General features: G+C 43.7%; 1 protein-coding gene across 5 annotated transcripts; it reads left to right on the forward strand.

Moving 5' to 3' along the window:
• Nucleotides 1-1,721: 1,721 nt before the first annotated feature.
• LOC309536012 (dipeptidase 2-like) lies at nt 1,722-21,795 on the forward strand. Of its 5 annotated transcripts, none has more exons than XM_082229580.1 (11): nt 1,722-1,966; nt 9,124-9,400; nt 10,583-10,709; nt 11,264-11,393; nt 12,374-12,521; nt 13,807-13,876; nt 14,261-14,437; nt 15,226-15,313; nt 16,864-16,939; nt 18,343-18,478; nt 19,924-21,795. In XM_082229580.1, exons 2-11 carry the CDS (start codon nt 9,252-9,254, stop codon nt 20,110-20,112), a joined length of 1,290 nt encoding a protein of 429 aa, XP_082085706.1. In that variant the 5' UTR covers nt 1,722-1,966; nt 9,124-9,251; the 3' UTR covers nt 20,113-21,795. The 5 variants fall into 5 exon arrangements, with proteins under 5 accessions (XP_082085706.1, XP_082085705.1, XP_082085707.1 ...); XM_082229579.1 differs by having other exon boundaries at nt 1,722-1,961; XM_082229581.1 differs by having other exon boundaries at nt 1,722-1,961; nt 9,222-9,400.
• Nucleotides 21,796-22,815: the final 1,020 nt, after the last annotated feature.

Below are 22,815 nucleotides of genomic sequence, written 5' to 3' on the forward strand. Positions count from 1 at the left end.
AGATATGCAGGCTGAGCCCCTACCTGCCCCCTACCAAGAAGTCCCTACCTGTCCCACCAGAGTGGTGCATGCCCTGGTTATGTCCCGCTTGGACTACTGCAATGTGCTCTACGTGGGCTACCTTTGAAGGTGACTTGGAAACTACAACTAATTCAGAATGCAGCAGCTAGACTGGTGACTGGGAGTGGCTGCCGGGTCAGTATAACACCAGTCCTAAAGGATCTTCGCTGGCTCCCAGTACGTTTATGAGCACAATTCAAAGTGTTGGTGCTGACCTTTAAAGCCCTAAATGGCCTCGGCCCAATATACCTGAAGGAGCGTCTCCACCCCCATCGTTCAGCCCAGACACTGAGGTCCAGCTCCGAGGGTCTTCTGCTGGTTCCCTCACTGTGAGAAGTGAAGTTACAGGGAACAAGGCAGAGGGCCTTCTCGGTAGTGGTGCCCTCCCTGTGGAATGTCCTCCCTTCAGATGTAAAGGAAATAAACAACTATCTTACTTTTAGTAGACACCTGAAGGCTGCCCTGTTTAGGGAAGTTTTTAAACATTGATGTTTTTATTATTTTTTAGATAGGTTGCAAGCCACCCAGAGTGGCTGGGGAAACCCAGTCAGATGGGTAGGGTAACAACAACAAGAACAACAACAACAACAACAACAACAACAGGCAATTCAGGTTTTCTCTAGATTGTTGTTTGCTCTGATATAGCACTAAAGAGCCAGTTTAACCTGAGAAAGGAGCAGAGCAGTGGGAAAACCGCTCTAACCTATGCCTAGAATGTGTGGATCAAGTGGAAAACCACTTAGACTTCTGCTTTCTAGGCCTGGGGCAAGTGGAAGTGTGGATGAACTCTGAGTCTCAGTCCAAAATGACCTCTTACTGCAAAAGCTGAAATCTTGCAGCCCTGGACGTGATTCAGAAAAGGGCAACAAGAAAAATCAAAGGGGATAGAGCAGCCTCCCCTTTGACGAAAGGTATCTTTTCAGTTTAGAGAAAAGACAAGTAAGAGGTGACATGATAATTGCGTATAAAATAATGCATAGGGTGGGAGAAAGAGGCTAGAGGGGGAAATTTCTGCCTCTGTCTTGTGGACATTCAATGAAGCTGAATGTTGGAAGATTTAGAACAGACCAAAAAAAAAGAGCACTTTTTTCACACAGCACATAGTTAAACTGAGGAATTATCTCCCACAAGAGGGATGGCCCCCAACTTGGAAGGCGGTAAAGAGGGATTAGACACATTTGCAGAGGATAAGGCTGTCAGTGACTATCAGTGCATTGCATGAGTTGTCATTTCCAGACAACACTGTCAGTAAAAAATTATCCCGCTGATAAGTTGCTGGCAGCATAAATTACCCCTGGATGCTTCACCTATCACCAAATCTCCATAGTAGGAATGGTTTGTTCTTCTCTTACCCTCCCACTTCCTCTTTTAAGTGCACTCGTTTTAGCCTTATATGGCTTTTGAGGCCTGGGAACTCTGCCAGAAAAGTAAAACCTATTTTCATCTGAACTACAATGTGTGCGATTTTCACTAAGCAGCTTTTACCATGCCAGAGTTGCTGAAACTGCTTTGCTGGCAGCCGGTGCACTTCAGTTCTCTGTGCTTTGTTATCTCTGGGGAGAAAGAAAACCATGTACCAAACTGTTGGAAACTACTGGAAGTCAGTGTGACTCTGACTTCTAGAAACCCATTATAAACCCCTCAATGAGCAACTTCCAAGCATTCAGCCCTTGCTTTGCTGCAAGGAGGATCCACGTATACAATTACTGGACACAAGAAGTAATGAGTTTTGTGGTGACTCATCATGAGGTGTTTCCCCCCCCCCAACAGACTAGAGGACTGGAGGATGTTTCTCAATATCCAGTCTTGATGCAGGATTTCCTGAGAAGAGGCTGGAGTTAGGAAGAACAGAAGGGCACTTTGAAAGAAAATTTCTTCATGCTTTCCAGACAGTGGGAAAAGTAAGGTCAATAAAACCCAAATAGCATGTTTTGTTTTTCAAAGCTGCCATTTCACTTTATGGTGGTTTGGTTGCCAATGATGGGTTTTGCTGTATGATTGTAATTGTTTGTACTTGCTACACTGTAGTGCAGCTTGTTTCCACTTGATGAGTAGAAGGGCACCAAGAACATGGTTTGCTCCATCTGGCTTCAAAGGATAGGAGTATACATGTGTGCCAGTGGCAGATTTCTCCTAACAGGCACGTTTCTTTGCAATTTTGTCTAAGAGACACATTTTTGCAAACCAACTCCCCTAATACAATAGATAGTAAAAATGTTACTTACATATATGTGTGTGTGCACTCTCTCACACACAATTTACACTAGTACATGAATTATTTACTTTGGAAGCTGCAATGCAAAATTCAGAGAAGTGTGGATTTCAGAGTATGGCTGTGTTTTGGTTCACACTGTGTTTTGAGAAGTGTGAGTTGGGTAGGTTTGCCTTTAAATGCACACTGAATTGACTTTCTCCCCTATTCCTAAGTTGAGATTCGTCTAGGGACTCTAGAGATGAGTTGTGTATGTGACAACTGGGTTTTTCAGGTTAGGTTTTTATCTGTCTGTCTGTTTGTTTTCTGAGCAGCCTCTGGCTAGATGGTCTGCTTTGGTATATAGTAGCTGCCTGTGTTCTCCTGCCCCTGAGGGAGTTTCATAGGGAGTTCTCTGCTGTGGCACGTCATCTTGCACCATTGCCCCAGTGATGCTGAGGAGCATCATAGCCCACACATTTGAGACTTCAGTTTGAGTGTTCACGGCTGGCACTGCCATTAGGCAGATAGTGGGTGGTGGGTGGTGGGAAGCAGCTTCAAGGTGTTTGAGGACAGTGTTGCGTGTGCCACATAACATGTCCCATATCCCCCAAGGCAGGAAGATTCAAGTACTATCAAGAAAACATTTAAATATTTCATTTGTGTTGATGAGGAGTCACGAGTTTGTTTGTCTCAAATTAGACCTAAGAGAAATGAGATTACTCAGCAAAAGCAAGCTCACACTTCTCATTCAGTTGGTATATATACTGAAGGTACACATGTAAGAGACTCGTTTCTAATTATATTTTGGGAATTATTCGTGTTCCTATGTAGCTGCATTATTTTATACTTTCTGGGTGTCCCATGTTCATATTATAAAGAGTTGTGTCCTATGTTATAAATCAAGCACTGCTAGAAGTTGTATTTCTTATTTTAAAAAAACCAGTGTGGTTCAAGCAATTTTTTTATTCTGAAAATGTGGCCCAGAGAAAAAAGTTTGGGGACCACTGCCCTAAGCTAACCTACTGTTTTCAGCTGTGGTGGAGGATACTAAGCTATTACCAGTGCTGTAACCAAAGAGAATCTAGAGACTGAACAAAGTTTACAGCACAGGGATCTACTGATACAGATCTAGAAGAATGAAAGCAGATTTTATACGTAATTCCTGGACCTGTAGCAAAGGAAAAACATTTTGGACAATAATGTTGAAAACAGCACAGGGAATTACAAGAAATGTTTTTACCCGAAAATCCTTTAAAAATGCTTCTTGGAATGTTCCAGTTTGCATGTTGACCTTCAACCAATACAAACTCTGCTGATGACAGCAAAACTTTGTATTGCCCAATCTTGGATATGTAAACAATACTCCAACAACTACACAATTGCTAAAGAAAACCTGGGAAACAGCCTTGCACATAAAGCAACCATATAATAGAAAAAACAACAGAATAATTACCAAAGCAAATGTATTGACCAATGTTTATACATTTCTGGAAAGACAACGTGGCAGATAATAACCTCCTTATTTACATTAATGTAATTATCTGCACTTTCCCTTCCCTTCATAATACTTTTCTTTCTATTCACATTTTCTCCTCACTTTATTACTGCATATCTATCATAAAATTAATAAAAATATTAATTTGAAAAGTCATAGAGAATCCTGGGAACTGCAGTTTGTTAAGGGTTCAGTGAACTGTATCTCTGTGAGGCCAGCACTGTTAACAAACTACAGTTCTCCAGATTCTTCGGGGAAGCTGTAACTGTTAACGAGAGTGCTTTAAATGTATGGCACGGATGCAACCCTAGTCCAGCTAGGTAAACACAACTGGCTCTCTTTTAAGTTTTCATGATAGTCCAACATCCTATTTCATTACCAGAAGCTTTATTATCTTTCCCTCCCTGTGTGGATGTAATAAGCGTGAGAGACCTGATATTAAGCAAGTTGAGCAACTCCTTGTTAATCTTTCTCCTGCCAGCTGTCCTCATATCATGCACTGCTGCTGGCAGAAGTGCTATGCATTCAGTCCCCCCCCCATGTGACATGATATAAATTCACAAAATTATGCAAAGCATGAAGAAAGTTTTTCTCCTTCCCTCGTAACACCAGAGCTCAGAGGTATCCAAGGAAGGGGGATGTTGGAAGATTTGGGACAGATAAAAGGAAGTACTTCTTCACACAGCTCGTAATTTAACTACGGAACTCACTTCCACAGGAGGCAGTGATGGCTACCCATTTGGATGCTATGGAAGAGGAATAGAGTTTGGATTTGATATCCCGCCTTTCACTCCCTTTAAGGAGTCTCAAAGCGGCTAACATTCTCCTTTCCCTTCCTCCCCCACAACAAACACTCTGTGAGGTGAGTGGGGCTGAGAGACTTCAAAGAAGTGTGACTGGCCCAAGGTCACCCAGCAGCTGCATGTGGAGGAGCGGAGACACGAACCCGATTCCCCAGATTATGAATCTATTGCTCTTAACCACTACACCACACTGGCTCTAATTCATGGACGACAAAGCTTTCAGTGACTGCTAGCTAGGCTGGCCATGCTGTACCTCCACTATGAAGGCATGATGCCTCTGACTACCAGTTGCCGGGAACCACAGGTGGGCAGAGTGCTGTTGTGCTCAGGTTCTGCTTTCAGGCTTCCCACATGCATCTGGTCAGCCACTGTGACAGCAGGATGCTCAACTAGACAGGCCACTTGCCTGATCTAGCAGACTTGTCCTGCGTTCTAAAATTACCTGGCCATTTATTGTTGGAGTTTGGCAGGGTTAAGACTGTCAGGCAATCTAAAATTGGGTGGATTGTTGTTTTTTCTCTGCGTTATGGGTTTCTGCTGGGGAAGGGAGAGCTGGCATTCATAGATAATGACACGGAGGCATAAGTTCCAGTGCAGAGCACAGTTGGGAACAATTGCCGAGAAATCTCGGAGAGTGAGCATATTCAGTCCTGTCCAAATTGCTCTGAAACTACAGACAATGGATCTGCTGCAACTTGGGTCATCAGGCTTCTGCAATGACTACACTTAATGTAAGTGTTCTATTTTGTCTGCCACAGACTTCTGAGCAACTGCTGTAAACTGTCTCTGGAGCTTATTTAATTCTAAGGGAGAAGACCAAGCTGCCATTCCCAGAGGGTTGGCAGTCATTTGCCTCCTCCTTTCTTTTTTACAAGACAGAAAGAAAAATTGTAGTAGAGATTGTGAGTACTTCCTACCCACAGTGGGTGGAAATATAAACTTGAAAGCCCTTTTAGAATGTGCACCAGTAAAATAGGTCAGGCATTTTTATGGATTGCCTGCCTACTCTAAAAATCATCATCTCTACATGGAGCTCTCTAGAGTCTGTAAATGATGGTAGGAGAAAAAAACAAACCCTGAAAAAATAGAGAGGTTGGGAGGCTTGTTGGCCTTTATAGTTCCAAAACACAGATGGGGGAGATACTTGATTGTGATTGCATTAATGAAAAAATTACCTAATTTGCACTTCTTGCATCAATATGTGAACTGAAACACAACTTTCCTTTGAAATTCACTGTCCTTCAAAATTCACATAGCTAAATGTTTCAGAATACATTGATGTGATAGGGTGTACAATGTCATACCCTCCAACAATTCTCGAATGAAAATAGGGACGTCCCATTCCATAATGATAGTTTTACTATTTATACCCCATACATCTTACTGGGTTGCCCCAGCCACTTTGAGCAGCTTCCAACATATATGAAAACATAATAAAACATTAAAAAAAAACCTTCCCTATACAGGATTGCCTTTAGACAGCTTGGGGGGTCAGATAACTCCATACCCTCCAACATTTCTCCAATGAAAACAGGGACATCCTAAGGAAAAGTGGGACATTCCGGGATCAAAACAGAAACCAGGACAGCTTCTCTAAATCAGGGACGTCCCTGGAAAATAGGGACACTTGGAGGGTCTGCGGTGTCTGCATTTCCCTGCTAATATACACATTTTTGTACACAATGTTTGATTGGAGAACTACACAGCAAAATGAGGAGTTGTGTGAATTTTGAAGGGTAATTGTGTTTCAGTTCAAGTATTGGCTCAAAAAGTGCGAATTAGGGCTGTGCATGGCCCCTGGTTCTGTTCAGGCCCTGAATTGGGCCCAATGTAACACACCAAAGTGGGCACCAGATTGGGGAGGGGGGCATACACAGCCCTGCTATTGTCCATTTCATTGCATTTTAATGTAGTGCAATCCTACCTTGGGCAGTAGGTAGGATATAAATCATCCAAAATAGCTAAAATAAAGTGACATCAGTAGTATGCCCACTAAACCTTATTGTGCTGAGGCAGCAATAAGCACAGAAGCAGCTACCTTACACTAGAACCTTACACCAGCCCAGTAGTGTCTGTTTTGACAGATGGTGACCCACAGATGTTGAATATCAAGTGCCACTTGGTCCTTCTCACCACAGAGGCCAGGGGAGGATTCTGAGGTCTCCTGCATGCATAGCAGGTACTCTGCCACTCAGCTATGAAGGCTCCTTCCCATACATAGCTACATCCACACAACCTATTTTGGCAGTGTACAGAAGTCTTCAGTTAGTGGTTTTATAGTAGGGAGAGAGAAGAGAGGTGTAATGTTTTGGGACAGACCGAAAGGCCTGAATGCTGGCAGAAATGAAAAGCAGAGGTGCCTAGGCAGTTGGAAAAAGAGGAGAGTTATGAAGTGAGATGGTGCATTGTAAGGTAGGAGGAGAGAGAGAAAGGACTTCATGTCAGCCTGGAAACATGTTGCTATAAATTCTCAGCTGTTCTCACAGCATGCGGCTGAGAAACTGAAATGCCTGCAACTCTGTTATGATCATACATTCCAGTGACCCTATTTTCCAGGGGAAATCCCTATTTGGGTTATTGGTCCCTGATAAATTGCTGTCCCAGTTTTGCCTTTTAAGGAACCCTTTTAAACTTCTCACAGGGGTAGTCACATTTGTCTCTTGCAGCAGCAAAAACAACATGCCTTGTCACATCTTAACTAATAGATTTCTTACGGTGTAAGAGGTAGTCTTGAGACCACAAAAGCTCATAAGGCCAGAGTCACCACTGCAGTGACTTTGGGTACCAGTGTGCCCACCGGTACCTCCTATGCTGCCTGTGAAAGGTGTCAGTAAACGTCCCTGCAATATAATACAGCTGTAGGTCTGTCATCACACAGCAGTTCACTTGGTCACTGACAGATGGTGCTATATTGCAGGACCGGTATGATGACAGATTGGGCTCCCAAAACTGCAGGGCCATTGCAGCAGTGTCAGAGGGTGAGGAATGTGTAATTTGGGGATATGTGTGAAATGGCACAAACTGCTTGGTCTGTGTTTTGAGTTGCCCTTCCCCCACATCTTATTTCTGTTCAGTGTTAGGATGCAAGCTGTGATAGCCTTTTGAAACAGCTCAAGGCCACAGGTCTCTGGCATGACTCATCCACCTTCCCTTTCCCCAAAGAATGTGTATATATGCATTGGTGTTTCATATGTGTTTATAATGCCAATGCTGCATTCAGCAGTAATTTGGGTGTATTTTAGTGAATTGTGGTGGTGGTGCAGCTATCTCCAGACTTGGATCTCTCAGTATATTTGAATCTCTTTAGTATAGCCTCTTAAGACCACAGAAATGTGGATAAGCCCTATGACAGCAATGAATAATTTCAATTTTGAAGTTATGGGATTTATCTGTGTCAATCTCCCTGGGGCATTACAAGCAAAAGGTGGTTATCAGACTGACAAATGAATAATAGACTGGGAACTGTATTGCAAAATTCAGAGAAGTACAGGAATCAAAGGATGCCTTCATTTGCATCCATATATGACATCAAAAAGTGCTAGTCAGAATGCTTCAACATCCTCAAGTGCCCCTCTTGTTTCTTTGCTATGCAAACAGCAATTCCGGAAAAGTTTGAGCAATCTTGTGAACTGAGGGGTGGACAGGAACAGCTTAACTCTTTCTATCCCTGCTGCATTTGTTTTTTAAATCACCTCTCTGAAGGTACTATTTGCATTCCATGAGGCTGAGAGAAGGGTGAGATTTGGAATGGGAGCAACGAAGTAGGAGCAAGAGAAAAGCAAGAAGGCCCTGGGAAACCTAGACATATGAGAAATCCTTGCATGTGTTGTTCGTTCTCTGTTCTTTCTTACTAATTGTTTATGCTGTTATAGTTACAGCTTCATCAATCTTTAAAACAGTTTTGACTTGTCTGATCTAAGGGGAGGGAGCTCCCGTGAACTCCAGGTCCAAATCTTCAGTCAGGGCAATAGGATCCTTACTGGACAGTGTTGGAGTCATATTATAAAATAGATAATAAATAAAAACTGACTAATATCAATGAACAGGAAGGTCCGTGGTGTAGATGCTGCTGCCACATGAAAAGTTTGATTACCTGCAAGTGCAGAATGTATGTCACGAGGCATTTGTAAAAGTAAATTCTTTTCAGCCCAACTGATATAACCTGTTGAAACCTTTTGCCTTACTTGAGAACCGTCTCTGTGGGTGAGGGTGCAAAAGACATGTGAGGACTTGTTCAAATGAATGGAGATCCTTTTCTTCTGGTACCACATATATCACTTGCGTGATGTCAAAAACCAGTCATGGCCTGGAACTCATTCTGTCTTGGCAGGGAAAGGATCAAGGCTGTCCTTAAATGCCCTCAAGGAGGACGTTGAGTGTGTGTTTTATCCATGTGGGAGTCAACCCCTGTCACGTCCATGGAATGTGAAGCTAAAGACATCTCTTCTGGGTTAAAACACTATTAATCATTTTCTGCTGAAGAGCCAGCTTAAAGACGTTGCTTTCTGAAAGTGAGGTTGCAAGGTTCTCATCTGTAATTAAAACTCTTCCTCTCTCCGCCCCTCCTTCAGTGGCCAGCCAACAAAACACAGAGCATCATCTGTGTTTGGAAGCCATTGCCTGAAGAACCTCCACAAACTTGACGGCTTGGTGCTGCTCTTTATTCAAGGTGCCACGTGAACGTTGCCATTTGGTAAACATGCTTGCAGGTCCAAAGAGGGATCTGTGGAAGATGCTTCTGTGGCTGCTCCTGCTCCTGTTGCTTGCTGACATTTTGGGATCCAGAGCTGAGGCAGACTTAAGAAAGAAGGCTCATGACCTAATGAAGCAAGTCCCGTTAATCGATGGGTAGGTGGAATTCCTTGTTTTCATAACTATGAAAGCGTCACTGTGGTCTGGGCTGGGCTATGTTCTGATATAGCAAGGATTGTGGAAACTTTTTTTAGCTTTCTGTGGGTTGTATGCCAGTTACTGGTGAGGCCAGAGACAAAAGTGGACAGAGCAATGAATGTAAAGTTTACTTTTGTACAGAAAGCTAGTTCCTTCCTTCCTTCCTTCCTTCCTTCCTTCCTTCCTTCCTTCCTTCCTTCCTTCCTTCCTCTCTCTCTCTCTCTCTTTCCATCCATGAAAGCAAAAACCACTATCAGAATTCAAAACCCTCTTCTGGCATGGCAGAAAGACAGCCTGAGATGAAAGAGTGTGACTTAGGGGTGGGTTTTGACCTGGGGAGAGTCCCAAGAGCCAGATAGAGAGGCCTGGAAGGCTGGATTTGGCCCCTGATCCTGAGGATCTCCACCCCTGTGAATACAGTATTCTTCTGATTCAATATAATGCTTTTCTTGAATATGAACAAACAGAGCTTGCAAATATTCAGTCATTCCTGCCTGCCTCTGGAATTACATTCCTGGTTGTGTTGCAAACTGCCTCTGCCAGGCAGCAATGAGGAAGGAATCTGCCCAGCTCGAATTTCAAAGCAGACACACCTGATTTGATTCCAGTCCGTACATGAGCCAAATCAGATCATGAGTCCTCCTTATAACTTGCAGTCCTATGGGTCCCTTCACAAGGTAGTACAGGGGCTGTTCCACATTGCCTTATCTCTTCCTTTTACATTAAAAAGAAAGAAAGAAAACCCAGCCTCCCGGAGTATATAGTGCATGAGGCTATTAATATGGCTGTTTAAACATGGGGGCAGACATGTTTCCTTTATACAATCCCCGCCCCCGGCCCCCAAAAGTGAGAATATGAGTCTCATTGACCTGCAACATTTCAATATCAAGTGTACTGTGGCAAACTGCTGCCATGATGGGGCCAAACGTCTGTGGGCCTAAAGTCCAGGTCATTGGGGTCAAGAGAGGGAGGGAGGCATGCCACAAGTTCTGTGACAGAAATACATGTGTGTGAACTAAGTAATTCAAAGAGTGCCTTACAGTCCATCCTCTTTCATTGGCTCCCACAGCGATAGCAGATAGAGACGTACCTTTTAGAAAGCAGTAATAGACTAAAATGTTCTGTCTTCTTATCGCGCAGACACAACGATCTGCCCCTGAAGCTGAGATGGTTCTACCAGAACAAGCTGAGCAAGACTGACTTGAGAACACTCAACAAAACAGACACAAACATCCGGAAGCTCCAAATGGGCCATGTTGGTGCTCAGGTAGGTGTTCGGTGTGTACCCAAACCCTGCAAAATGCAGGATTGAACTCATCAGCTGATTCTACACAATCACTGGTATAAAAGAGGGTGGGAAGTGAATTGTTGTGTGGTCCCTTGATGTAAGAGGTGAAAGAGGAAAAGTATAGCAAGGAAGGGTATAGGATCCTGGTAACTATTATTTATTTATTTATTTATTTATTTATTTATACCCCACCCATCTGGCTGGGATTTCCCAGCCACTCTGGGTGACTCCCAACAGAATATTAAAACATGATAAATAAGGCCTGTGAGCATGCTATCTATGATACAGGTGTTTTCTGTGGGGCTGGGTTATGGAGGGAAAATGTCCAATTGCAGTTACAGTTTGAATTCATACCACACCTACCAAAAGACTTCAAAGGGATCCCTTCTCAGCACCTATCAGCTCCTTTGAAGGCAATTGGGTCAACGGCATATCAACCGAGCGTCCATTGTGTGTACCTATAGTTGTGCCAAACAAGCATATATACACCTGAAATTCTGTTTTAAAGCTGCATTTTGTCAACCTTCTTCCAGTTTTGGTCCGTGTATGTTCTCTGCAGTGCACAGAACAAAGATGCTGTCCGCTTGACGTTGGAACAGATCGATGTTGTCAAGCGGATGTGCAAAGACTATGAAGAATTTGAGCTGGTGACGTCTTCTCAAGGTAATTTGTCCTGCATTCGCTAGAGTGAGATGGTCTCCTTAGGTAGCTAATTTTTGATAACCTGAAAGGGGAGCAAATAGCCAGCTATTGAATCTATTGTTGTATTTTTACTGCTGGGGGGAGGAAGAAAGCTACTTGTGGGATTTTCTTCCTCAAATGCCAAATAACATGGCTGGGCTGGGGTACTAAGTAGCACATTGACTTGGTGGGGGGGGGATCTATCTGCTCTTATGCCTCAGGTAGAAAAATATATTGGGCTGGCCCTACTCAGGCAGAAAAAATTTCCATGTACATCAGCCAAAAATCATATGCTAGATCCAGAAATCAGTGACACAGTTTTCACATTAGCATATTAGCTTATCCACAGCCCCTTCAGATACTCCATCCTCACATGAAAGCAGGGAATGCCAGAGGCAGGGTTGGAGCACTAAATATGAGGAGGGCAGGCATGTTTCATGGTGTTTTGGGCTGGCAGGGGGGTAGATATTATTTTGCCTTCCTAATGCAGGCATTGCTAACAGTAAAAACATGAAAAGCTGTTAGGGATGGGAGAGAAATTCAATTCTGTTAACATTGAAAGGTGAACTTACCTAATTCACATTTTTCAAAATGCATATAGTAAACAGTGCATATAAATGTATATATATTAGTGAAAATTACATGCAAAAATGTACTATATTGGGGGAAATTGCTTTGCAAAAATGTGTATATTAGAGGAAATGTCATATTAAATGGTATATGGTAGGAGAAATTCAAACAAAAATGCTAATGAATCTTAATGAGAACTTAAAAGAACAGCAACCCCAAAACCAATGTGGAAATGTGAGGAACTGAACTTAAGACTGGAGAAACAAGAAACCGAGCAAAAACAAAATTCCTCATTCCTACATGCTGTAAATCTACTCGTAGTTGCACAACTATGTTGCTATGCATTGATGTCCCTTTAAAAATTCGGATCTGTCTTTCTGATCGGAATCCAGGCATTGCCAGCACTGACAGCAAAAAGATAGCATGCTTGATTGGCATCGAAGGGGGGCACTCCATCGACAGCAGCCTCGCGACCCTGAGGATGTTCTACGAGCTGGGCGTTCGGTACATGACGCTGACCCATAACTGCAACACTCCCTGGTAAACTACAAACAAGTGTTTCTTCAGAGAGGGGCTGTTTCTCTGGGATTTGCCAACATTGCTTACAACTTTACAATGTATTTATTCCTGTACTGAGAGAATACATATGCCAGTAGGTCAGTCTGCTAAACGAAGTGTAGCTCACTTGTTCAACATCCGCTTTACATACAGAAGGTCACAAGTTTGATCCCTGGCATCTCTAGGTTGGGCTGGAAAAGGCTTCTGTATGAAACCCTGGAGAGTCACAGCCAGTCAGTGCTAGGTGGAAGGAATAAGCAGTGAAGTTGAAGCAGGGGTGGCTCAGGAAGTTTTGCTCCTTGATCCAAAACTGAAAATGACACCTGCAGCCACTTGAGGTGACTGGAGGTGGCCCAGCGGAGTCCCAGCATGCTGAAGGAGGCCAGAGAGGAGCAGGCAGTGGCGGCTGCGGGTGACAAGAACAGGAGACAGTGAGTGGTGTGCTCCTCAGGGAACGACACCCCTCCCAGTTGTCCCCAGCCTGCCACCTGAGGTGACTGCCTCACCATGCCTCATGGGAGGGCAGGCCTTGAGTTGAAGGATGGTTGGATTTAGAGTGAAGAGAGAGGAATTCAATTCCCTGCTTGGCCATTTCTCAGTTTAACCTACTTCATAGGGCTGTTGTGGAAATAAAAAGGAGCATTGTTTATGTTTTCCTGCGTTCTTTAAATAAACACTGGTTTAAATAAGTAATAAATTAATCTAGTTCAGGGGTTGCCAATGTGCCATTTTGGGATGCCCAGCATCCCTTCTGTGGCACCCGTGAAAGGCCTATGTAAATATCCCCTCAAAACTCCACAATACCCTTTGCTCTTCCTGCTCAGTTCTTGTTTGCACTGGCTCAGCCTCCCCTTACACTGAACATGCCCCCTTGAACATGCTCACGTGTCATGGGATGCCCGGATTGGGCACCCAGCATCCCATCTGTTCTGACTGGAGGAGAGGTGCAAAGAGCTTCTCTCTGTAAATGAATGTGTAGGAGCTGATAGAAGTGCCTCCCCCCCCCCCTTTAAGTGGCTCATGAGGAGTGTGCCTGTTCCTTCCCCACCTGAATCTTTTCTGCTGTCTTGGATGTGGCAGCTATTTTGTGTTATGTCACAACCCCACAGCAACCATTCTGTTTCATGCCACTCACCCCATGGCAACCAATTTTTGACAACATCCCCGAAAAATTCAGTGTTCTAGATGCAATTACATCTGTCTCTCTGTGTGTTTGTAATGCTGTTCCACTTCTTAAACATCCCTCACCATCTTTGTTCCCCTGCAGGGCAGAAACCTCAGCAAAGCAAGAACATGAATTTTATCCCGACACTGAGGGCCTGAGCACTTTCGGCAAAGTAAGCATTAGTGAAGTGAAAATTAGCAAATTGCTGGCTGATATGCACCTGAATGTCTTTGAAATGTACATACTCTGCAGAAAAGGCAAATTCCATATTAAGGTCACTAGTAACGGGATCAAAATAAAGCTGCCAATATCACAACGCCTTTGTAAATTGTACGCCCCAAGGGGAACCACACTGCGCTCAGCATTGAGGGGGGAGAGTGTTGTTGCACTCAGATTCTGCTTGTGGGCTTCCCAGAGGTACCGGATTGGCCACTGTGGGAACAGGATGTTAGGTTTGGTGGGCCTTTGTCCTGATGCAGCAGCCAGGCTCTGCTTATGTTCTTAGATCATGTCAGAGTAGCATAACCCACAGCACCATCTGCCTATATTGTGCTAGGAAGTGGTGAAGGAGATGAATCGACTGGGGATGATGGTGGACTTATCTCACACGTCTGACGCAACAGCAAGGGCAGCTCTTAGTATCTCCAAAGCGCCGGTCATTTTCAGCCATTCATCCGCCTTCTCAATCTGCAACCATTCAAGAAATGTTCCAGATGATATCCTGCTGGATCTGGTGAGTGAGACTTAGGCCTTATCCAAACTCATCAGTCCTCTGTGCTTTCCTTCATGGTCTGGGATTTAAAGCTCCGCGTCTGAGCACCCACTCTTTCTTTCTCTTTTGCTTTGGCATTTCCCCCACAAAAACTCACTCTTTAAAGCTGAATCAGAGCAAATGAAAATCCATTGAAAACCCAAATTGCCATTTGTTGTGCTTCAGCATTAAAGAGTGGGTTTTCGTGGGATCAGCCCCTCCTGTCCTGGCCAATGACATGAAAACCTCTATTTCTTGTTGTCCAATGAGCCTCGCCAACTCAGGGAATGACCAATAAGGCTTCTGCATATGATCTCAGTGACCAAGCTAGGATATAAGGGATCTTGTGGTCCCTGAGGTAGCCCAGACCTAATCAGTCTAATACAGGAACACCTTCAGTTGTTTAACTTGTATATTCTGTAGATAACTTGGGGCGTATCTACACTCGTGGTTTATAACATTAAAAATGTGTTATTGAAATGTGACACCAGGGGGTGCTGCAGAGCAAAGGGAAACTGCCATTAAATGTTATAGAATGTTATATTTAAAAATGTTTAGAAGATCAATGTAGATCTAGCCCTGGTGTCTTCCCACATCAAATCTGGGTTTGACTTTATGTTATTTTCTGAGAGTTTTTTCCTCCCCACCTCAGCCTTTACTTTTAGATACGATTATATTGTCATTGATGTTCTAGCTGCCAACATCCATATCATTATTGATGGTACCAGTCTACTTGTATCTGACTTGCTTCATTCTCTCCTTTGTTTTAGCAAAGGAATCATGGGATTGTGATGGTGACATTCCCAACCAAATTCTTGGCCTGTGGTAGCCAAACAGTGAGCATTTCAACTGTTGCAGGTGAGCAGAGGCAGCTTTCTATATATCACTCTATTAGTAATATCACACTACTTTCCAGAACTAGAGTGGAATATAGCACAAGTTTACCTCATTTCCATGTTATTTGCAAATGGAATATTTCTGGAAGCAAACAACACAGAAATGAGCACTAAGCTTGCCCCACAGTCCACTGTAGTTCCAGAAGTGGCTTTTACATTCTGTGAAAGCTCAAACAGAATACTGAACTTCAGGGGAAAGTTGTGAAAATCGAATAAATTGCCATGTGAATGCAACCTGTGTCATTCTGCCACACACAAAGACTGCAGGTGTGCTTATTTAAGGTAGATACCCATCCTACGGAACAAACTAGACGTTACTTAATGGTGTGATTAGGAGCTATAAAAGGGTACCTTTTTAGGTGCATGAGGGTGGTTTTCATCAGGGCTGCAGAACAGATGAAAGGGAAGTTGAACCTTTTCCTCCACAGCTACAGCTACAATTGCAATGAAATACCACCACCACTAAAAAAAGTGTGGTGACTGGTTAGGGGAAGCTAAACTTTTTGTGGTTTTAATGAAAGCCCTCTTTCATTGAGTATGTTGAGTATCTGTTGGAGAGTAGTAGAGAGTGGGGTGGACTGGAGGTTCCTGGAAGAGAGCATAGCTGGACAGCACTCCATGCTGCAACCTTTTGTTGCAGCTCCCACTTGTAATCCTTCTAGCACTCACATAACTACTACTCCAAGCACATGGCATTTTCTTTTTCAGCACGGTTCAAATGGTTTGCCCTTTGTATATGTAATTGGAGGTAATATTGAACCCAGGTCTTATTATCCCAAGGTCAGTGACCAGGGAAATAGATAAATATCAGGTCAGCTGCCTTGAAAATTTTTATTTCCAGCTCTGAGCTTGCATTACTATAGCAGCTGCCTTCCTTCAGCCTGTTCTGACCTCTCTGTTCCCCAGAGGTCAAGCCTCTGTGAAAAAATATCCTAATGAATAATGTTACTAAGAAAAGAACCTAAAATCTGTACAAATGTTTTTGTTCATTTAATCAGTTGTGGCATTTCTGCAACTAAGAACAAAATGTTCTAGTGTGTAGTTTTGAGGTAAACATTCAAATTGCAAAACATCAAGTAGATCTATTTTATGTTACCTTTTGGTTAGCTGTCTGTAAGATGTCCCTTGAGAGCAGAGAATCCCACACAGTCCCACACCTGCCCCACTCAGTTTTCTCATCATTCTCTGGTAAAGCAGGACCAGTGATGGGTGTGCCCTGGAAACAGCTTTAAGGGCCAGACAGAAAGGCCTCACTTTTAAGACTTACCAAGCTGATCTTGGTCTTTAAAATGCAAAGGGTGAAAAAACAAAACCATGGAGAATCATGTAATGTGTAGTTTGAACCTCAGGGTGGATTGCACATACTTCAGTGGCCCAACTTGCAACTGTATTTGTCCACAATTGGACATGTTGTGTTTCTATCAGACGTCATAAATGGCTGTGCGTTTCCCCCCTGACATGTACTTCTGCTCTGACAACTATTGCCATTGTTGTCTCCTTTAAATGATCTAGATCACTTTGACCACATAAAGGAAATTGCAGGTTCACATTCAATAGGAATTGGCGGTGACTATGATGGATTAGTTCGGTTAGTAACCTTTTTTCATTGTCGTGCAAGACAGTTATATATTCAGCACTACAGTGGGATGCTGTTTTAAATGGCATACTTGGAATTCCCCTACAGTGTAGAATCACCCCATGTCCTCTTGACATCATCGTGTCTTGTGTTTCGCCACCTCCACTGTTGGTAGCCAATGGTGAGGACCAGGGGTCACCATCATTATTGATTAAATTTATAAACCACCCTTCATCCAAAGATCACAGGGTGGCTTACAGCATAAGAATGGTACCCTTGAGATGTTCCTCCAAGTGCACTGCAGCCACCCCCAGTCTTCAGGTGGTGAGGTTAGTTACCTTTTCATCCCTTGAAAAGTACATCAAGCTGATGGAGGAAGTTAGAAGAATGGCACTCTTCCTCACTTCCTGTTTCAGCTCTATGCTCTCAGCTTACTTCTATTGGATCCAACTTTTACCCAGATCTATTGGGAAAGCAGGGTGTTTGTGTGTGAGCATGTTTGTGTGTGAGCATGTACACCTTCTTTCTGTCACTCTATGGGTGAATGATCTAGGAGCAGGAGAAGCACACAGAGGTGATGGTGCCTGTGACAGTCAGTCAAAAATCTGCATGTTCCCACATGTGTAAAATAGTTGGCAACCTTGTGGATGAGGCAATGCAAGACAGGTTGAATCAGACCACCGACTAAGTGTTCAGGGCCAGCCCTACCATTTGACCTGATATCCTCTAACCTGCTATCCTCAGGAATGTTATAGGATATTGTCCTGTCACCAAAGATTCAAGAGCTGTAGCTCACTGGTAGAGCATCTTCTTTCCATGCAGAATGTCACAGTTTCAATCCTCAGCATCTCCAGGTATTGCAGGCAATGTTCTCTGCCCAGAGAGCTGCTGCCAGTCAGTGTAGGTGGACCAAGCTAGATTGACCACGGTCTGACTATATAGAAGGTAGCTTTCTACTTTCCTAAATTCTAACTGCTTGTCCAACCTCTGTACATTATGGAATACATGTATTGCATGTAACATGTGCTTCAACTTCCAGAGTGTATGGAGTTTATGTAGAACATAAAAACCTATAAAAATGGTTGCATCCCGCTCAGGAGGGGCATTCCAAACTTGACTGGGATTAAATCCCTGAAAACAATTTAGATATCCCACAGTTTTCATGGCCTTCTCATTCTGTGAAAGGAATTACATCACACAGTGCAAGTGGAGGAAATGATTGGATGTCAGCAAGGCTTCCTCAGTCGGACTCCTGAATCTGATTTAGCACAAAAAGCATGTATATCCCCTCAGGAGTTAGCTGCACAGTTAACTGCACTCGGGAACTTATTAAGTTCCCTCTCTAGGGGGAAAAATGCCATCCAATATACATTTTGTTTGTTCCATACCTCAGTGTGAGCTTTCTTTGCTAACAGATTCCCTGAAGGACTAGAAGATGTCTCTAAATATCCAGCCTTGATCGAGGAGCTGTTGAGGAGAGGCTGGAGTGAAGAAGAACTGAAGGGTGTTTTGAGAGAGAACTTTCTTCGTGTTTTCCAGGAGGTGGAAAAAGTACTGCTAATATTTGTTTTTCCCTTTTAACTGGCATTACATTTCCCCAAGGGAGGGAAAGAGATCCTCTAGGTCTGAGATAAGGAACTTGGGCCTTCTAGATGTTCCCTGATCCAAGGGTTGAGGTTTCCCAGCAAATTTGAAATGTGAGAATAAAAACAGAAACATTTCATTGCTGGATCAAATTAAAGACTGTTTTAGGTCAGTACTCAGCCTCCAATAAGTCAGGTGTCCCGGGGGGGGGGGGAGCAGACCAGCCTAAAAATGGGCATCACTCAGTGTGGGAGGAAAATATAATCCCTGTGACCCACATATGTGGGGTAAATAATAAAAAAGTATCAGCTTGATGCCTGGATTCACAACTTGGGGCTAAATTCACTCTCCAGCAGGAGAGTAGCAGAGTTTAAACTCTCCACCCCACTCCATTTTCTTTCTCCCCCATCCCACAATGATTAGACAGCAGTCTGGATCCACTAAGCATGTTCAGCTTTGTTTGTTTGTGTCTCTACATATTAGAGGGTTTTTTGTTTTGAAATTGTAATTCTGTAAACCTTGGAGTTCCCCCAGGTCTGATGATACTTTTCTCCTGGGTGTGGTAGTGTTTGTTTTCCCAGATAAGGACCAAAATTTAGAGCATGAGTTCACTATTTGTATGTAGCAGCCTTCCCCAATCAGGTGCCCTCCAATAGTTGCTCTGTCCCAGCTCCTGTCAATCTAGCAGTTCAAAAGCACACCAGTGCAAGTAGGTAAATAGGTACTGCTGTGGCCGGAAGGTAAACAGTGCTTCTGTGTGCTCTGGCTTCTGTCACGGTGTTCCGTTGCACCAGAAGTGGTTTAATCATGCTGGCCACATGACTGTCTGTGGGCAAATGCCGCTCCCTCGGCCTGAAGCAAGATGAGTGCCATACCCCATAGTCACCTTTGACTGGACTTAACCGTCCAGGGGTCCTTTACCTTTACAAGTCTTGAATAGCAACTTCGATCAGCCTCAGCTAGCATCGCCAGGCTGCTATATAAGGGTGCTTTGTTCACAGAAGGTCCCAGCTACTGGCATCACCAGACTTCCCAAGACCCTGGTAAACCACTGCCAACCCAAGGAAACATCATTAGACAGTTTGTGCACAGCCTAAATCAGGACTGGGGAACCATTGGCCTGCTAGATGTGGCAAAACTACTGGTCTCATCATCCTTGGCCACAGTCCAGCAACATCTGGAGGGCCACATGTTCCCCAGTCCTGACCTGAATTGTCTCCAACTAAGTTGTACTAAAAGTAGACCCGCTGAAATTGATGGGCTTAAATGAGTCGTGCCCATTAAATTCAACAGCCCTACTCCGGATGTCGTCCGCATATCAGATGGGTCAACAGAATAAGGCAGCTTCATATGTTTATAGTTGATGCAAAGGTCTCGCTTTCTGATTTGTCATTGTGTTTGAATACTTCTAGGTGCGTGATGAGAACTTGTCAGAGGGCGTGAGCGAAGTGGAAATTCCTCCTGAAAATGTTGATCATTCCTGTCACACAGAACTAAAGCCCCCATCTAAGCTGGCGACCAATTCCTGTGGACTGCATTGGGGAGGGCAGCAGCCGTATAGCCTCATACTCACAATTGCGGTGTATGCAATGCTAAATTGAGATCATCATCTCAGGCAGTGGTGCAACAACCCTGCATACCTGTTTGGAAGATACAGTGTGAAGTGTGACGCATGTAGATGCTGCTTTGTGGGGGGCCCACTGTGCCTTCTTCATTTCCGTGAATGAAGAGAAGAGGCTGTCTCTGCACACGAAGGGCAGTCGGGTGAAATACAAGGACAAGACTCCTTTGCCTTAAATATTTGTGCTGAATACCAGGTTTCAGCAAACACCACCTACAAATGCAGCAGGTGTTAAGTTTGGGGCAGGGAACCAGATGCTGTGGGATGGCAGCTCCCATCCTTACTGACCCTTGTCTGCATTGGCTGGGGCTGATGGGAGCTGAGAGCCCCACATCACCTGGAGGGTCACTGCTAGCAATGTGGGAGGCATTCAGTGCAGTTCACGTTTATAGGCAAACCTGCCTAATGCACACTTTCTGAGACAATATGCAATTCAAAACACAGGCATCCATAACTATCCATAATTTTGTGCTAAATCACTGTTAAATTTTCACAAGGACTTCATTTTTCTTTTTAAAGAAAACCACAAACTGGTTTAGAAATACAGTGGTACCTCATGTTAAGAACTTAATTCGTTCTGGAAGTCCGTTCTTAACCTGAAACTGTACTTAACCTGAAGCACCACTTTAGCTAATGGGGCCTCCTGCTGCTGCCACACTGCTGCCCCACAATTTCTGTTCTCATCCTGAAGCAAAGTTCTTAACCCAAGGTACTATTTCTGGGTTAGCGGAGTTTGTAACCTGAAGCGTCTATAACCTGAAGCGTCTGTAACCCGAGGTATGGAGAACTGAAGAGTGGAGGGATGAGAAACTTGGGGCAGATTGGCCGTACCATATACATCTAAAGCACACCCTGTATACATTTAAAGCACATGGCTTGCCCCAAATAAGCCTGGGAACTGTAGTTTATTAAATGTAGTTTTGTGAGAGGAAATGACAGTTCCCGGGATTCTTGGGGGGGGGGGACATGTGCTTTAAATGTATGTGGTTGTTCTGCCCTGAGAGAAAGGCTGGGATGTAGGAGGAGGCCTATTTGATAGCAGTACCGCAGGGTTGCCATACGCCCGGAATTTCCTGGACATTGCCATCAGTTGGCCCTCAGAAACAGTGTCTGGGTGGAAATTGCTTAAATGTCCGGGAAAATCTGGACATATGGCAAGCTCAACAACATTTCTGTTCAGATTTTCACTTTTTGAAATATGGCAATGCTACCATACTGAAATCTAGGAATTCCTTCCATAGAGAGGCTTGTCCATCCCTACATTGATGGCTTTTCACCACTATTTCAGGACTTTCCTCTTCTGAAAGGCTTTTGACCTCTGAGATTAATAACTTCTCTCTCGTTCTAGTGGTATACTGTTTTTTTGTTTTGCTTTTTCATTTCGGCTTGTTTTAGTTGTTTGCTGTCTCAAGCATGCTGAATGAAAAGAAATGTTGTTGTTTTTTTAAAGGCAGTAAATCATTAAATAAATCCAAAACCAGATCAATATCCAGCAGTTTCACCAAAACGAATGAGGGACAGCTGCTGAGGGAGAGGAGAGTTAGTTTCATGGATCCTATAAAATGCTGAAAAATTGTTTGAAAATATCACATGTGATATAATAGTTGTGAAGAGTTTTGCTGTATAATATATGAATTTGAAATTATTATAGTGAGCAATTCTGTGACTGAATCATAGAATCATAGAATCATAGAATTATAGAGTTGGAAGAGACCACAAGGGCCATCGAGTCCAACCCCCTGCCAAGCAGGAAACACGCATCAGAGCACTCCTGACATATGGTTGTCAAGCCTCTGCTTAAAGACCTCCAAAGTAGGAGACTCCACCACACTCCTTGGCAGCAAATTCCACTGTCAAACAGCTCTTACTGTCAGGAAGTTCTTCCTAATGTTTAGGTGGAATCTTCTTTCTTGTAGTTTGGATCCATTGCTCCGTGTCCGCTTCTCTGGAGCAGCAGAAAACAACCTTTCTCCCTCCTCCATGTGACATCCTTTTATATATTTGAACATGGCTATCATATCACCCCTTAACCTCCTCTTCTCCAGGCTAAACATGCCCAGCTCCCTTAGCCGTTCCTCATAAGGCATCGTTTCCAGGCCTTTGACCATTTTGGTTGCCCTCCTCTGGACACGTTCCAGTTTGTCAGTGTCCTTCTTGAACTGTGGTGCCCAGAACTGGACACAGTACTCCAGGTGAGGTCTGACCAGAGCAGAATACAGTGGCACTATTACTTCCCTTGATCTAGATGCTATACTCCTATTGATGCAGCCCAGAATTGCATTGGCTTTTTTAGCTGCCGCGTCACACTGTTGGCTCATGTCAAGTTTGTGGTCAACCAAGACTCCTAGATCCTTTTCACTGCTAGATCCTTTTCATAATAATAATAATAATAATAAATTTTATTTATATCCCGCCCTCCCCAGCCAAAGCCGGGCTCAGGGCGGCTAACAACAATCAAATAATCAGTCAAATAATCACACAATCTAAAAATATTTCATTATAAAATTAATTAAATCAAATTGATGGCAACCAATTATGCAGAATTATGTGCAGGTTGCCAGAGGAGGGAGTCAGGCTGCGCCCTGACCAAAGGCCTGGCTGTTGGATTCACTAGAGCAGTTTGAAAGCTAAAGCCCCAGTCTACCTGCTCTCAGAGGGGGCTGGGCTGTAATGCAATTCCCAC

Source organism: Podarcis vaucheri (assembly GCF_965113315.1).
Source record: "Podarcis vaucheri genome assembly, chromosome: 7".
NCBI lineage: Eukaryota > Metazoa > Chordata > Lepidosauria > Squamata > Lacertidae > Podarcis > Podarcis vaucheri.

Bases quoted from the DNA above. Each gene is read 5' to 3' on its own strand.
- LOC309536012 (XM_082229577.1), top strand. The intron at 10,710-11,263 runs GTAGGTGTTCGG...ACCTTCTTCCAG, and splicing joins TGGGCCATGTTGGTGCTCAG to TTTTGGTCCGTGTATGTTCT. The intron at 13,877-14,260 runs GTAAGCATTAGT...ATATTGTGCTAG, and splicing joins GCCTGAGCACTTTCGGCAAA to GAAGTGGTGAAGGAGATGAA.